The sequence below is a fragment of the Colletotrichum aenigma genome (assembly GCF_013390185.1).
Source record: "Colletotrichum aenigma strain Cg56 chromosome Unknown KSG_Cg56_contig13, whole genome shotgun sequence".
Taxonomy (NCBI): domain Eukaryota; kingdom Fungi; phylum Ascomycota; class Sordariomycetes; order Glomerellales; family Glomerellaceae; genus Colletotrichum; species Colletotrichum aenigma.
The window spans coordinates 294,375-310,161 of NW_023500919.1; the positions used below are offsets into that span (position 1 = coordinate 294,375).

The 15,787-nt window shown below is 52.8% G+C and overlaps 2 protein-coding genes across 2 annotated transcripts; one reads left to right on the forward strand and one right to left on the reverse strand.

Moving 5' to 3' along the window:
- Positions 1-5,987: 5,987 nt before the first annotated feature.
- Positions 5,988-7,592, reverse strand: CGCA056_v015018 (uncharacterized protein; the record flags this gene model as incomplete). The annotated part of the gene is made up of 3 exons (XM_037330259.1): positions 5,988-6,569; positions 6,894-7,369; positions 7,442-7,592. 3 exons carry the CDS (start codon positions 7,590-7,592, stop codon positions 5,988-5,990), a joined length of 1,209 nt encoding a protein of 402 aa, XP_037171352.1.
- Positions 7,593-13,923: 6,331 nt separating this feature from the next.
- Positions 13,924-15,378, forward strand: CGCA056_v015019 (uncharacterized protein; the record flags this gene model as incomplete). The annotated part of the gene is made up of 1 exon (XM_037330260.1): positions 13,924-15,378. One exon carries the CDS (start codon positions 13,924-13,926, stop codon positions 15,376-15,378), a length of 1,455 nt encoding a protein of 484 aa, XP_037171351.1.
- Positions 15,379-15,787: the final 409 nt, after the last annotated feature.

Here is a 15,787-nt window from a genome sequence, read left to right on the forward strand (position 1 = left end):
CTACCTCCTTTGCACAAGGCGATTGCCATTCACCTGGACCCGGGTCCTCGCAGTCGTCCGTCTCGTTCAAGTCACAGATTCCCATAACACCTGTACCTTACTCACCAGAGCTGTCATGTACGACCCCTACAGCAGGAGAAAGGGATTCGTGAGCATAGCAACCCTTCTATATGAAGTTGTAGTATAATATCGTTATTGTATAGACTTTGTCGATCATCAGAACCATCATGCTACAGTGATTGAAGACCCTCTTGAATGTAGCTTGCGATTGGTCGTGAGAAGAAGGACATAGGATATATCCAGATAGAGTTACTTCTTGTTTAATATGTAGATCTCGCCTAACAGTTATGCAACTACTATCTTAATACGTCACCTCATTAACAATCGAGTCAACCGAATATCATACAATGAATTTTCTACTGTTAACCTAGTGCCTAGGTCGAAAAGAACTTCGTTCTTACGATGAGGTAAGTTTACCTGTCCACAATATCAGCACACTAGAACGAGTTAGGGTGGCAGTAATATTCCACATCGCTAGCAACAACAGTGCCTGTCTGAAGGCCCTCTCTATCCGTCTATGTTATAATGTTCTATCGAAAAAGGTTAAGAATAGCGGTGTATTTAATCCGTTGGCTACGCAGTTAGTATGATAGGTGCGGCCCTATCCTCGTAGTATTCATCAAGCGACGCCCCAGCAGAGTTCCAATCGTTAAATTGAAATTCGCAACGCCGAAGAGGATTGAGGAATGTAGAGGAAGAGGGGTCTAGTGAGGAATCTCCGCAGTGTGGCGAGGTACATCAGGTCATCGCTATAGTATACTGAGAGGTTCATAGAGATTAGCAACCTGCTTTACGATAACCTCAGCACGCAGAGGATATGCGAAAAGCCATCCAAAAGCCCCAGATTGAAGCTAAGTAACGCCACCACACATATGTGCCGTAGTCTATTCTCACATACGCTTGAAACCGCGGAGAATGAGTTGGCAGCAGTGCATGGGTGTAGTGTATTATAGTAATTAATGGATAAAACTAGGATGAAGAACCATTTGCGAAAAGACGAGATGGATTAATTGGTGTTGAATATGGTGGCGTAGGTGTGCAGACCACCCCAAAAGAGCCGTGTCTTTCCACTTTTCTCTTCCTGAGATATGACCGAAATGATTGGCCCGAAATGGTTCCCAGTTATTGCTTTTGCTGCCCCTCCAGCCAAGCTCTCAGGGATCACTATCCCATGTTCACAATCTCCAACGTCTCAGCCGCAGCCGCTCCTTTTAACCATTTTCATTCGTCACGTACGGTTTTCGAAACCCACTCAATCAAACAACTCCCGACACCGTTCTGTTCCCGAAGGAGCCGACACCTTAACCGGATAAGAACCTTATGTAGCTGCGGTGGGTCGTGATACCATTCACACCATTTCGTGGCCAATGAAATCGGTAGAAACCGATCTACACTCATACGACGTCCTCACTCCCTACCACAGTCTTACACCTATACAGATTTGCAGCAAAAGACACGTCAATAATACCCAGAAGCATGCTAAGCCTGATCGCTACTTCTGGCTTATTTATTCTACCGTCGCTGAACATGACGTTTGCACTTTTCAGTCTGGGAACACTACCCTCAAACTGCATTCATTTTTGCCTTTCCAATCTCAGTACCCTCGTTCATGGAGTAACCACGTGCCCTTCTTCCTCCCCATATCTTGTTAATAATTTCTTCCACCCTTCTTCCCTATCTGTCGCATTAAAGCCACCATCTTGCTAGCATTCGCCGCCCATTGCAGCTCAATCCAGATATCGTCCGTTTGGAAACAGACCGAACAACCGTTGCGTTTCGTCTCAGCTGCGTCTATCGCAGTGTTGTTGTTGTTGTTGTTGTTGTTGTATTTAACGCCGTGGCGGCAAGGGCGCAGCCGCCCTTGCGGCCGACCTCCCGAGGGGTATATGGCGTGGAGGGCCGCAGGCTCAAGCTATATACTCTACAGTACACGCCTCTTCCTAACGTCCTCCAAATCTTGCCCATAGGCTACTATGTGTTCTATCCGTCCCTAGTTCCCGCTGGTTCCCTGGTTCCGTTATACTCGTCAGTTCCTCTACGAGGGGGGGGGGGTTCGTTACTAAGGCCTAGGTTCAGACCTAGGCCCTAGTACCGCGGGCAGATCTTCCGGAAGAAATCTGTCACGCAGAGAAAGGCCTGGAAGCCTTCATGATCAGTGATTAGCCCCTTGTAGTATCGATCCAGAGATCCTATTGGTCCTATAGGCTCCTGTGGACTAGAGGGGTGGAGGGTGGGCCACTGAAGCCTCCTCGCTAAGGTCTTTCGGCAGTAGACTAGGTGGTCTGCCTCCTTTGCCTCCCCACAGGAGCAGGTAAGCAGTGCTTCTGTATGGTTAAAGCGTTGATGGTATTGTTCGAAGTCTCCATGGCCTGACCGGGCTGCTAGGAGATGATGGAGTATAGCCCGTGGCAGGGCTAGTTCAGGGGGGCAGGCAAGGGAAGCCTTAAGCCCTAGTTGGGTATAGCGGGGTGTTGCATCTTGCTTCCACCATTTTCTATACTGGCGGCATATACGTTCTCTAGCTAGCCGTTTGATCCCTGACAGGGTGGCTAGTTGGCCCCTAGGGGCTGGCATGGTTGTGCCCTCCTTGGCTAGGCTGTCTGCTTCCTCGTTCCCTTTGATGCCTTCATGCCCTGGGGACCAATGGGTTCGTATGTCATACGTCCTAGCTGCCTCTTGGATCTCAAGGAAGGCCGCTTGTGAGGAGTCTGGGACCCTGCCTCGGATCCCCTGGATAACGCTGGTATTATCGATACAGATATGTATAGGCTGGCCCTGGGAGGTAAGGAGGGCCCGTCGGAGCCCTGCCCTCGCCCCCTCAGCCTCCCCATCAAACACTTCTGCTAAGCTGAGGCGGCCGCAGCCCTGGGCTATACGTTTGTTCTTACGGTATATAACAAAGCCAAACCCTGTAGCGCCATCAGGGGCCTTAGAGCCGTCTGAGTAGATAATAGTATGCTTATCTGGCACAGTCTTAAGCCAGGCCTGGAAGATCCTTGCTGCTGCTTCCTTCGTCTGTGTGACTATAGGGTGGTGAGACCCTAGGGGGTATTGCGGCTGTAGGAGTGCTGGCCTTGGGCACCTAGGTAAGAGGCCAGCTGTTCTTTGGAGCCTGGTCTGCTGCCGCCCTGGCTGTAGAAGCCTTGGGACCAAGGGATGTTGTTGGTCAACCTTCTGTAGGCGTGTAGCGAAGCGTAGTCGCGCTGCCTCAAGGGCCACCTCTGCTGTTGGTAGGCCAGCATCTCGGATGAGGGCACTGGTTGGTGTGGTCCTCCAGACAGGTAGGATAGCCCTTGCTGCTGCTGTAATAACTCTTCCGACTCTACAGGCTAAACCCTTCTGTCCTGTGCCGACTATACTGGTGCTGCTGTTCAGGGCTGGTCTGGTCAAGCCTGCATACCAGGTCTCAGCTCCATATAGGGCTATTGGGAGGGCGCAAGCAATAGCTGCTTTTCGAACTGCAGCTGCTGGGAGCCCCCCTTTTGTGTTTGTAAGGTGCTGTAGGAAATAGGCTACCTTCTTTGCTGCTGCTACCTTTATTCCTATATGGTGTTGGAAGGTGAGTCTCCTATCAAACCAGACCCCTAACCATCTTATAGGCTTTATTGAGGCCTTGATAGTTAGGCCTCTGGGTTGGATATCTGGTAGGTCTGTTGTCTGTTGATGTTTTCTGCTGAAGTGGATTGCCTCACACTTAGCTGGGTTAAAGGCGACTTTATTTTCTGTTCCCCAGCTGAGGATACTAGTGATCTCCTGGCCTAGGGCTGTAGCGTTCTCTTCTAGCGAGGGGCTAGTAGCTACTAAGCCTATATCATCTGCATAGCCAAACCGTAGCTTCCGATCATCAGCTAGGATATCAGCTATATAGAGCAGGAAGAGGATAGGGGATAGTGGAGAGCCTTGCGGTAGTCCACAGGATAGAGGGAAGTCCTCTGTAGTAGTATCCTCTAGCCTGACGCAGGCTGTTCGGCTAGAGGTGAAGGTGTAGATCAGTCTGATCAGGCTACTAGGCCAGCCCTGCTGTCGTAGCCTGACAATAAGTCGGTTTCGTAAGACGGAATCAAACGCCCCCTTGACGTCCATTGTTGCTAGCGTCGCAGTAAGCCCTGTATCTAGAGCCCTCTCAATCTCATGGGTTAGACAGGTTGTCAGGTTGACTGCAGCCCTCCCTGGTAGGGCTCCAACCTGCTGTGGGCTGGCAACCCCTTCTAGGATAGTAAGGTAGGCCATCCTCTTTGCTATCAGCCGCTCTAAGCCTTTGCCTAAGCAGGACAGCAGGGATATTGGGCGCCAAGACCCAGTCTTAGAGAAATCTGTTTTCCCTGGCTTCTGGGTCATGACAATTTCCGCATTGCGGAAGGGTCTAGGAAAATAGCCTACTTGAACGCAGGCCTGGAAGAGCTGTTGTATAGGCTTGGCTACTAATCCCCAGGTGCATTGTAGCAACTTTGTAGTAATCCTATCAGTCCCAGGGGTTGTAGCTTTTGTCAGAGTAGCCTGGCGTACTTCCTCTATGCTAACTGTATTCTGCCAGGGTATAATACGACTTACAACCACTGGGGTACTAAAAGGGTTCCCAGATAGGTCGTCTGTAGCACTAAATCGCTCAAGTAGAGCCTTTCGCAAGGCTTGGGCTTTATCGTGGGTATTGCTGATCGTCTGCCCTTCCACTATTAGAGGCGGAGCTTTAACTGCTAGGCTAGACTTCCGCCAGCCTATAATTTTATATAGGTCTTGGTCTGTCTTAGCCTCTTCGATCTTAGCAGTCCAGTAGGTGCGTTTCGCCCTTCTCACAGTTGTTAGGAAGACTTTTTGCTCCTCTAGGATAGGGGGAGGTATGACCAGCCCAGGTTCTTGGGCCTGTTGGCGCCTAGCCTTAATAGCAGCTTGGTGGGCTACTGAGCATTCTTCTGTCCACCAGGGGGCTCCCCTACCCTGATTAGTCCGTCTCTTGCCTACAGCTTGAATAGCTGTATGGAAGAGGCTGACCAGTTGGGCAGCTAGGGTGTCCAGCTCTGCTGGGTTGGGCAGTTCCCCTAGAGTAGGTAAGGCTGTAGCCCCAGCCTTTACTAGGTCGATCAGCCGTGGTAGGGCTGACTCCGGGACTGAGAGCTGGTTATCCTGGCGTCCCTGTTCCTGGGCCCTACTCATAGGGATAGTTGTTGTGATGGCTTCGTGGTCAGCCCCTGGGTGTAGGTGTGGGCGTAACACTGAGGGTGCTTGGAGGCATCTTTCCATTACCTCGAAGCTGCTAGTATTTACTACGAAGAGCTGGATTCTGTTAGCGTTAGCATCTGGTCTCGCTGTGGTAAGCGCCCTATTTCTTCTTGAAAATAAGTTAAGTATAAGGCAATAATACTAAGGGGAGCAGTAGACATAATTAGAGAGACTATCCATAGCTAAATCACCTCATATACTCATTCGATGCGGTACTAGAGTTATCCAAGGCCACTATGGCTTCACGTGCTAAGTCCTTAGTGTACTTGACTACTCTCTTCATCTCTTTAACTTATGATAGAGAGCATAGACAGACACTTGCTTTAATCATAGACACCCAAGATATTAATACTGACCTATCATGAGAATCAAGCCGGCCACATACAGAGGAAGGTAAAGGGGGCAAAAGCATATGAGAGGTTCAATATTAAAACGAAGAACAAGTAAATTATGCACATATTAACCAACCCCACGTAGTTGTAACGACTCTTCCGTTTTTCTTTTCTTTTCTTTTCTTTCTGTTGAGAGAATGGTGAGGGCTTGGTCAATTGGTTGGCTGGTTGGCTGGTGGCTTGGTTGGTTGGTTGCTTGGTTAGTAAGGTAGATTAGGAAACCGCGAAAGCAAATCAGCCAGGGGAGTGGAGGGGGAAAGAAGAAAGAAAGAACCATTATGCTTACAGCCTTTGATGCGATCAATAACTTTTACAATCTCATGATATACACGCTACGCTCTCATGGAAGCAGTACGTCACTGCATTAGCAAGACCAACAAACTGGCTGGAGACTTGCAGCGCTGCTGATACCGAGCTAAACGTCTTAGCTTCAGAAGTCTCTATGATTCCGCTCAACAGGCTGGGCATCCAGAGAATTATGTATAAGATAGGACAGGATTTCAGCAGTATCATGCGCTTAATGCGCCGCTCTGACGTCTGGGTCTGCTTTTTGGTAGAAAGATTAGCCATCATTGCAGCCGTGACGTTTGACGATACACCGTCTTTTGCGACGGTGGTGTCTCTGCTGGGGTTCCATCTGTACTCCAGGAGGCGGGAAGCTCCCCACGGTTGAGGAATACATGACTGGCTTGCAGTCCCACCTCCGCTGTTATATTCCGCAGTATCTTCTCCGTTGGTGAAATCTGAGCAGTCCCTGACTCTCTGAAGAAGCGTTGCTGTAAGTGCCTGTGTAGTTTGTAGAGGACGTCGTTCACCTAATGCCCTAACGTGTGTTTGTTGCTCCCTGGTGCCTAATCGACCAATGCCCGCCCCCCTCGGTCCGAATACCTGGCTCGTATCCGGACTGGTTTCGTTCTGCCGCGACGTCTCCGAGCGTACCGTCGTGTGTGGCTTCTTTTCCTTGTGGACTCTGGCCGCGGAAGGAGCACGCGGAGCCAACGGCCCAGCTTGCTGCCCACTTTGATCATCAGCAGCACTGCCGCATCTGCTATCCGATTCTCCTAAATACCTAGTTAGAGCGTACTCTGAGGCGCGGGAAAGGGAACACTTCGTACGTTTTGCCCGGCTGTCTTGCAAGCACCTCATAGGCGTACCCCACATAAGCCTGGTTGGTGTGAAGTTTCTTCCTCGTGGCTCGAGTATGGCCATTGTCGTCGGGCGTACTGTTAGTGATCCGGTATCGCACGAAAGCCAGGACGTACTAGCGGCGGGGCGAGGACGTTGGCTGAGATAGCACCAGACGAAAGTGTAGATGCAAACGGTAGTGGATATGATCCACAGACGCCAGACATAGGTGAGGCCAAGTCGAAGGTTGGGCCGGTCCCGCGCAATCCAGCAGCAGTTCCCGCCAACTGGCTCTATCACACCGATCCTAGCAGCCAAGGCACTAGTAGTAATCGGAATAAGCCATACGCAGCAGCAGATTGAGAATCTCTTAAGTGATGAGCTGTCCGCCATACTTGTTCTCTGCCATATCACCAGAAGCGTGGCTATAGCGATGGCGAGGATGGAGAAGTCGGATGCTTGCGTTGAGAGCTGACTAAACACGCCGTTCAAGACGCACGCTATTCCGCGTTGTAATTCCTGGTCCCTAACGTAGATGATCCCCGATATAGTGTTATTAGCTGAGTTAATGACTTCTTTGCGTTGATGGTCGTCTTGGTTAGTGTCTCATCCCGCTTAACATTGACGTTGATAGGAGAACACCTTACCAGCAACCATGAGGTTAAGGACGAGGGTGTGTCGTAGAGACCGGCGTCGAGTATGGTGAAGACCAATCAAGATTAAAGCGCTCGAGGTTGCTAGGAACGAAAGACTACTCCCTAGGAGGGCTAAGGACGCCACCAGTGAGTTGAAAGCCATTGTCAGCTGACGGGCCATACAGCTTCACCCCAGCACTAGCCAAGCTGCGCACGCATGATCTCCTCTCTCTCTCTCTTCCCTTTTTTTCCCCCTTTAGCCTGTGCGGGGACTCTCCCCGCTTTATCCTTTTCTTTCCCCTCCTTTTCCACACGACGTACGGATAGCAGCATCAAAGCTCAGGCGAGTCAAAGGCTATTAGTGAGATAATTAGGGTTGTGCGTGCGTTTGAGAAGGTTACCGGTGTGAATTCGAAACCCCCCCACCCCCCAACCAAGCAGTGATGACGCCTATACCGTAAACCTCCCGAGCCGATGCATGCTATTCCCTAACGCTTCGGCCTATGATGTCTCACTTGCCGACTATATCTCCACCTTCGACTCCCTCAAGCTTGACAGCCTAGGAGCCATATGTTACATGTTCTAAGTCTCGAACGAATACTACCACGGTACGATCGGGCTGTCCCCTCGGGAATATCGCTAGAAGAACATCGGGTATTCCATGCTAGCACGGAGCACGTCGGCGAGCCTCCCCAAGCTTTCCATCTCCCATCTGAGCAGCGCGGGTGGTGATATGGTGACACACCGAAGCCGCATAGCCACAGGATCAGGCTGAAGGAGATCTCCCAGCGAGGGCGCACAAGCCTCGAAGGAAGTGCGAAAGGCGTGTATGTTGGCCTACGACGGTGTGTGCTCGGCGTCGATGATATCCTCCCTGCGGAGAATCCTGAGGTTCGGGCACGCACGGGCGGGGCAGCCGGCTCACGCTTACCTCGCAGAGGTCAACCTTGCTCAGGACCAATTATTCTAGCGTAGTTGCCGACGGGGGCCGTCCGTCATAAGATACAAAGCACGGCGCCTACGCTGATGTGGAAGTCGAACCTGGCGGTGGTGCCTGCGGCCGGATAATGGCACGACAATCCGGCTAGCCGCCTCACGGTTTATAAGCCTGGCACTATTGGCCGAAAGTATCATCCGACGTAGGAGCAAGACTGTAAGGTCTCCGAGTGCTAGTGTCGTAGCCGGTCTATCACCCTGCTAATGCCCGGCCCGGTCGAAGGTCCGTATCTCAAGCGTCTCCAGAGCAGGAAGGCGCGACAATAGGACGGCAAAGGCGCCGGCGATGCCTCTTACATGCAGCTCGCCGACCGGCTGCCCGGAGACCCTGGTGTCCTCATGTGCCGGTGCCAGCTGCTTGCTGCCTCGCCTACGTGGCATCCGGCCGGGGGGGTGTTCCATACTCCGCTGCCGAGTGACGCAGCAAGGTCTCCGACCTTCATGCACTCCAGCGCTCACACACAGTACACACCAACGCGACGTACTATGTCGAGATGGTCAGGGCCACTCGGTAATTTGTAATGTGCGATGTGTCCCTAACGACGGCTGAAGGTGCTAGGGGCTGTGATAGGGACGGTCCAGCGCTTGTAAGCCATATGTTGAACTGGTCTCTGTCCCGTGAGACAGACTCTGGAAGGCTGGGCAAGTTGCTGACCCTTTCTCAATCAAGCCCGAGGTCTGCTAGGGCAGGACGGTGTCTATGATATTTCGTCGTTCCTATTCGTCTACCATAGGCATGCCGAGTTACTATATGTGACGTGGGGATTGAAATAAGGAAAGGAACCCATGGGTAGGATGAACGGGGTTAGAAATCAGATATCCCACAACGTAAGACGAGAGAGGCGGCCAGACGCAGCATGTCATGAAATCCCAATGCCGTAAAGCTTTTCTCCTAATACACTTGCGGTTTCTTGTTAGTCCCTCAGGTCGGTTTAGCCTATTCTGCGATCGGGAATGTGGAGCGGACGGGACCAGTCCCACTTTACAGCACCACGCAAGCATGGACTGAGAAAAGGGAAAATCCGCCCCTCTCCGTCTCTGAGGGTCAGCCCAAGGCCTCGCTAGGTCATCCACTGGTGCCAAACCAGCGTGGAGAGCTAGTATGAAGATGTTGGGAGCGGCATCAATCTCCCCCACTTTCTCCCTCTCTTTCCCTCTCCGTCTTCCGGTACTATATAGGGTAGAACTAGGTTGGGGGATCCCATACTGGTCTGACAAGACAGGCGTTGTAGACCTACGTTATAGATGAGAGAGACGCCCACGTTGATTGAGTGAGGCCCTCGAGTGTTATATTAGCAACTTATCACACAAGCCGCTCTATCTATAACATAACATTAGGCTTGGGAACGATACTTGGCGAGATAGGTATGAGACCGCAAAGCTAGGAGGCTACATCACTGGATGCGGTTCCAGCGCCTGTCCTTGGTTTCTTTAAGTGACAGACAGTGAACGTGAGATTCCAATGTGGATGTGGTTCAATCCTTCGCTGTCTTGCATGGTTCACAATGCTACAAATCCCAAACGTCCTGACACAGAACCGGGGGCTAGGCAGGATCTAATATATGATTCGCTAGCGTACATGTATACCAACACCCCGATATAGAGAAGTAGAGAAGAGTTCAAAAAAGCGCCTACTCTATGTCTCTTGCTGTACCTGGGTTCTATAGCTATACCTGCGTACTAGGAGCTACATCTAGTGAATAGTAAGTAGACATAGTTCAGTAGTGAACTGCGTGGACCCCTAGCGAGGACTTTCATCTCGGCATACAACATGTTGCTCAGCAATCGCGCACCCTCCGTAGCTAGATTCACTTGAAACATTGCTTTAATCATACTCCATGGTACGTACTGCGTAAGTGTAAAGGTATTTAGGGGCTACGGGCCACGGTTAGGTCAAACTGATAGAAGCAGAACCTAAAAGGTATGTATGGTATTGCTGCGCTATTTTTGCTTGCTTCTTCGAGGATTCGCTTTTTCCAGCCTTCAACGAGTACTCGCCAAGTCCTCTCTGTGGATGGTTCTGTGCCCTGACCCGCAGGCCTCTCCGGCCCTCCGGCCTCCGTTGGCCGAGCTGCTCCCGGGCTTCTCCGTTCCGTCTACCCAATCCCTTATAGTAAGCATGGAAACATCGCCCAAGTGATGTGTAGCTATGTTGTTAAGGCATTATCGACAAGCATCCAAGCTCAATTACCACATCAAGCATATCCACATGGTGTGTGTTGGGGGGGGGGGGGGGGGGGGGGGGGAGGGTTTCAGAGAGAAAAGAGAGAAAGAAATGGGTCTTTGTATAGAATGCACGCCAAGCTTCTGCCTACTTATAGAGTGACTCTTGAGGTAACAAGATAGTGACGTCACATGCCACCCCAAGGGTCCGACTTGCGATCCTCGACATGTCCCTCATGATTTCTGTGGACGCAACATACATCCCAGCAATACTCACGTGACGTCGGCTATCACCGAAAGGATCGTTGTGCGCGTCGGCGTTGGCGTCAGGGTGTGTGATCTGTCGCCGGGTCTATTTCAGCGAAGGTGATTTGCTGTTGCGGCGGCGGTGAGCCGAATATACCTGTGGCTTCTTTGGGCCTAAGCTAGCCAGTCTGAACTTTGAAGTCCCTCTCCCACATGGGGCATTCTAAGGTCTACTAGGTGAATGCGTCAACGTTTTCTGTGTTGGAATACCTGTATACCCTGCGCATATGATCGTGCTTTGCGGACACCCCGTCCGTCCGTTGGGCGTAGAAGCCGGGGTCTACCGCCCTGTATCGTGCATTCCGAAGGATAATGAACACCTACAAGCATCACTGAGTGTCATCTAGTTCATAGGGTCTGGTTGTGAGTTATAGTTATCTGGTCGACCTAAATTCTCGCGGGCGAGATAAGTCAGGCGAAGTGCATATGAAAGCAATGCCGAGTCCGATCCATCAACCCGGGCAGACGGGCTGTAGCAGAGACCGCAGTCCATACCCGTCTTTCAAGTAGAGAGCGACGCGCGAGGCGACGGTAGCCGTCGACTCAACTGCTACTTACACTGAGCTCGACTTGTCGCAAGCTCCATGCAGCGTATGTATCTCATCCGTCTTTCTGTTCGCTTTGCGCGGCCCCTAGTCACTTGACAGTTGAGGTGTTCCTTAGAAGCCAAACAGACCGCCAACGAGCAAGACCCCTGCTTGACTACCTAGTGTAGCGGCGTTTTAGTATTGACCCTACCAAGCAGGTCAGGCAACCCTAGCCCTACGACCAACCGGCGTTAATCTTGCGGAACGCCTGGCAGCCCTGGACTTCCTGCTCATTGTAGAGTTATCCGAACGGATGAAAACTGGTGTTCGTGCGGCCACGCCACAACTTTGTGCGTAGGCTAGCCACGGTACCAGGCCCATACTAGGTGCCCCACACGGGCGGCCGATACCACCCACGGCGCGCCCGTTGCACGCCGACCGAAGAAGAATGTCTTTAAACCGGGCGCAAAATTCGAAGAAAAGTCGCATAAATACGCGGATTAATTCAGAGTGGTTTTGGCTAAGAAGATATACGTTTTCGGGCTGGTGGGGGTTAGTTGAAGATTAGGCTTCGGGGTAAGTTATGGTTAATGGTCAGAGGCTCGGGGATGTGATCATTTGGGCTCTGAGAAGGTACGTTCGCTGAGGTTGTTTTGAGGGATGAGGTCGGAGGAGGGGAACCGTACGACGTTTGCTTAGCCGCCTCGCCTTCATACATACATATGTGTAAGCATATATAAATACATATATTTATATATATTCATATAAGTATATGTAACCATATATCCGACGTCAATACGCCAAGCCTTGTCCGACCTTCTACTCTACAGCAGCTTTCGTTGTGTGGTGATCGTATTAAGGTACGTACAGTGGTCAGATCAGGGCGCCCGCAGCGGCAAGGTCCGAACTGTTGTCAACGACGGCCTCACGATCGACAAGGATCGTATAGGCCGAGAAAGTCAACAGACGCCCGTCTGAAACATTTGTGGGGCAGTGTGCCGGGTACGAATCCCCAGGCGGCCCTGTCCAAGCTCGGGCAATCCTTGCCCAGGTTGCAATGCGACTAGCCCGCCGAGAGGCTAACCTGTGCATGGATATCCCGTTCGCTCCGGGCTGTAGGTCCGGCTCGGACGCTTGGGGCGTTGACAGCTAGATGATACGGACACGACCTTGAGTATCCAGGACGGATCGAACGGACAGGGTTGCCGGGGATCCGTACGGCTACGCCGCGGCCGCGGCCTGTGTGCGGGCAGCTACGGCACCAGCCCCCGACTCTCAATGCCAACACTCACTACCCGTGCCTATACTCTATGCACGCCGACCCGAAGAACAATGGATTCCAGGGTGTCGGGCGCCAGAGGCCCAGAAAAAATTGCATCCATGCGCGGGGCCATTCAGAGGGCTCCCGGGTGGGCAAAGATAGGTCCTTCGGGTAGTGAGGGCTGGTCTACGGATAAAGTTAATGGGTCGCATCAGGTTTGACGGCAGGCGTGATGGCCAGCAGGATAGAGGAATGGGACTTGGTGCTGCCAAGGACCCCTTGGTATCTCGCTCGCGCCGCAGGTTTCCTGCATCGTCGAACCATCTCAGTCTTTCGGGTAAATGCTCGCTGGACGCCGCCACGAGCTCATCTCTTGTATGGGGTCGCAGGTTCAGTTAGCCGCAGGTAATTATACAGGAGAATGGGTCTCATGGAGCTATGGGTGCTACCAGCCGCCGACCCAGCTAGCTTAACTACTTACCAGTCCACATACTATGTATAGCTCTTCATGTATCCGTACAGTGGAGGCTAGTCCCCATGTCGCTTGGCAGGGACCGCCGGCATGGACCGCCGGCAGGGGAGGGGCCCCATGAGGCAGGGGGTCCAGCATCACCACACTTCACACGCTGGAAAAAGCTTCGCGCGACATAAGGCGCGCGGCGGGCCTTTAGCAATCCGATTTAGCAGAGGACATCGCCGTCAGTTTCCATCATCATCATCATCATCATCAGCAGCAGCAGCAGCAGCAGACACGCACAGGAGCAAAGCGGACTATTCTGTCGTTATTACCTCCGTATCCACTCCTACCTCAACTACGGTGTCTGTTAGGAAGCTCGTTTAGACTGGGCTCCCCCTATCCTCTCGAGGGCCAGCTCTCCCTTCCGGGGCCTTATTTCCCCAGCTGCGCTTCTCTGTTAGCTGAAAGGTATATATGGTGTTCTGATCCTGTGATTGAGGTTATCTCGATTGTATCTGACATATCTAAGCAGGGCCGCTGAGTCGGGAGGCTCCTCGCTATCGCCGACTTCGAACGCGGCAGCTCAACCGCCGAGACCGTCTGGCCTGGACCATCTCTTATGTGCGCATTGCCCCGTCGCTAAGGGGAAGCGAGGGTCGGGTGTAGGGAGACCGGGCTGGGCATCCGCGGTTTGCTGGATGGGAATCAGCCTATTGCCCAGACCGACACACAGCTCACGTTCAGCCACTGCTACCTCACCTTAACGATAGATAACCCGCTACCAATGTTCGACGTCAACCGCGGGACCGCCGGCATGCTAACACACGGCCGTATTGATCCCGGATCTCGGGAGCAGAACGAACGCGAGTCACTGGAGCAGGAGCGGAACACTTGGTTCGCCACCTTGGACAGAAACAGGCTGCAGTTCAAGGAGGCAAGAGAACGTATTAGGGCCGCCTGCGATCGCGCGCAGCAGAGCGTTCGAATCGACCTGGCAAACCAGGCCCAATTCATCAGCCGTCAGGTGTTGCCCTCAGATGTCGTCGAACTATTATGCCGTTATCAACGCGAGATCTGGCAGGGACGCCTCGAACAGATCCAACTGGATCGCGACCGGTCATTAGAAGCTGTCGATTGCCAGGAGAGGGAGGTGTTCTTACACCATCATCGCCGGTTCCCGTTATCAAGCAAGATCATGCCGATAGTGGGCTTTGGGTCGGGCGAAGGCACGCCGGAACGCGAAACATCCGTCCAAGCAACAGGTCGGGCGAGCGACCTTCAGCTGAGGGGAGGGCCTGACCATGTCGCATCTGACGATGTTGCATCCGATGATGTCGCATCCGACGATGTCATCGCGCCCAAGACACACTCGCTTCCTCCCGCGGTTAGAGGGCTGACCATCAGACCGCTGGCCGTTGTATGTCCAAACCCTGCTGAGGACGGCGCTCAGCGTCCCCCGCATGGTCCGCTAGGGACATCTGCTGTCACATTGAGAGCGTCCAACGAAGGCGTACCTGGTCCCGTCGTCGTGTTGCCATCGCAGCAGGCTCAGCGGGCCTATCAGAGTCCTTACCGTGACAGACACGGTTTCGCGTGCCGAGGCCACGAGAAGGGATCAACCGGCCTTGTTGGCAGTACACCAAAAACGCCAGAAGGGTTGGCTGGGCAGTGTGGGCGGAGTGCGACGAGGCGCAGACAGCCTTCAGCCGCGAATCTCGGGCCGAAGCGCCCGCGACTCACCACCGGTCAAAAGGCCGAAGCTCGAACGACCACTATCGACGAGGTTCGACGCCATAATGCCTCTGGGGCCAAGAGCGTAATCATAAAATTTAACGGACTCTTCTACATCATCAGGTACGTTCCCTACAAGCCGGCGGCTGATATGGCGGAACCAGGTCTGACGGGAATATTGACGCGTGATAGGTGCGACGAACACAGCATTCGCTTCAGACAACATGTCCTAGCCGAGGCTGCAAGGCATTTACAAGGGGCGTGCCACGGATATCCCACGGTCACAAACAGGCTCATTGTCCAAATGTTCGGCGTTCGTGTCACCGACTGCACCGATGCCCTTGCGTTGATGAACAACGCCTGCGTGACAGAAGTCCCAGCCAGCGGATATAAGCCGACCAACTGGGCCAGAGGCTACGCACGTCGCCGGAAGTTTGTCCAGTACGTGCCCAGAGCCATATCAGTCCCCCACGCCTGGCGGGCCGCAGAGGAAGAGGAGTCCCCATAAGGTCGTCAACCTCTATCACCTTAGCGACGCGCCTCCAGGAGCTCATGGCATGGCCTCCGGCGGAAGCAGCCGAGCCAGCGGCTAGGTAGTATATTTATATCCGATCTGGAGCCCGCCTCACTATCTCACATGATAAGGGGGGGTGGTGAGCGTCGCGGCTTGAGTCAGTTCAGGTCAACGCCCGAAGGTAGATGCTATCCAGGGTAGGCCCGTATGCCTCGAAATCGCGGCTGTGAGCTCGTCCTTGACACGGACCTTCCTTGTGGAGAAAGCATCCCACAGCGTTGAAATCGCAGTCTAGACGATCGCAAAAGCTGTGTAACTTCTCGTCCCCTAGTATGTATGTCCAGCGGCCGCCACCAAACAAGGAATCACCTCCTCCGCCAAATCAACCCATAGGAGCAGACGT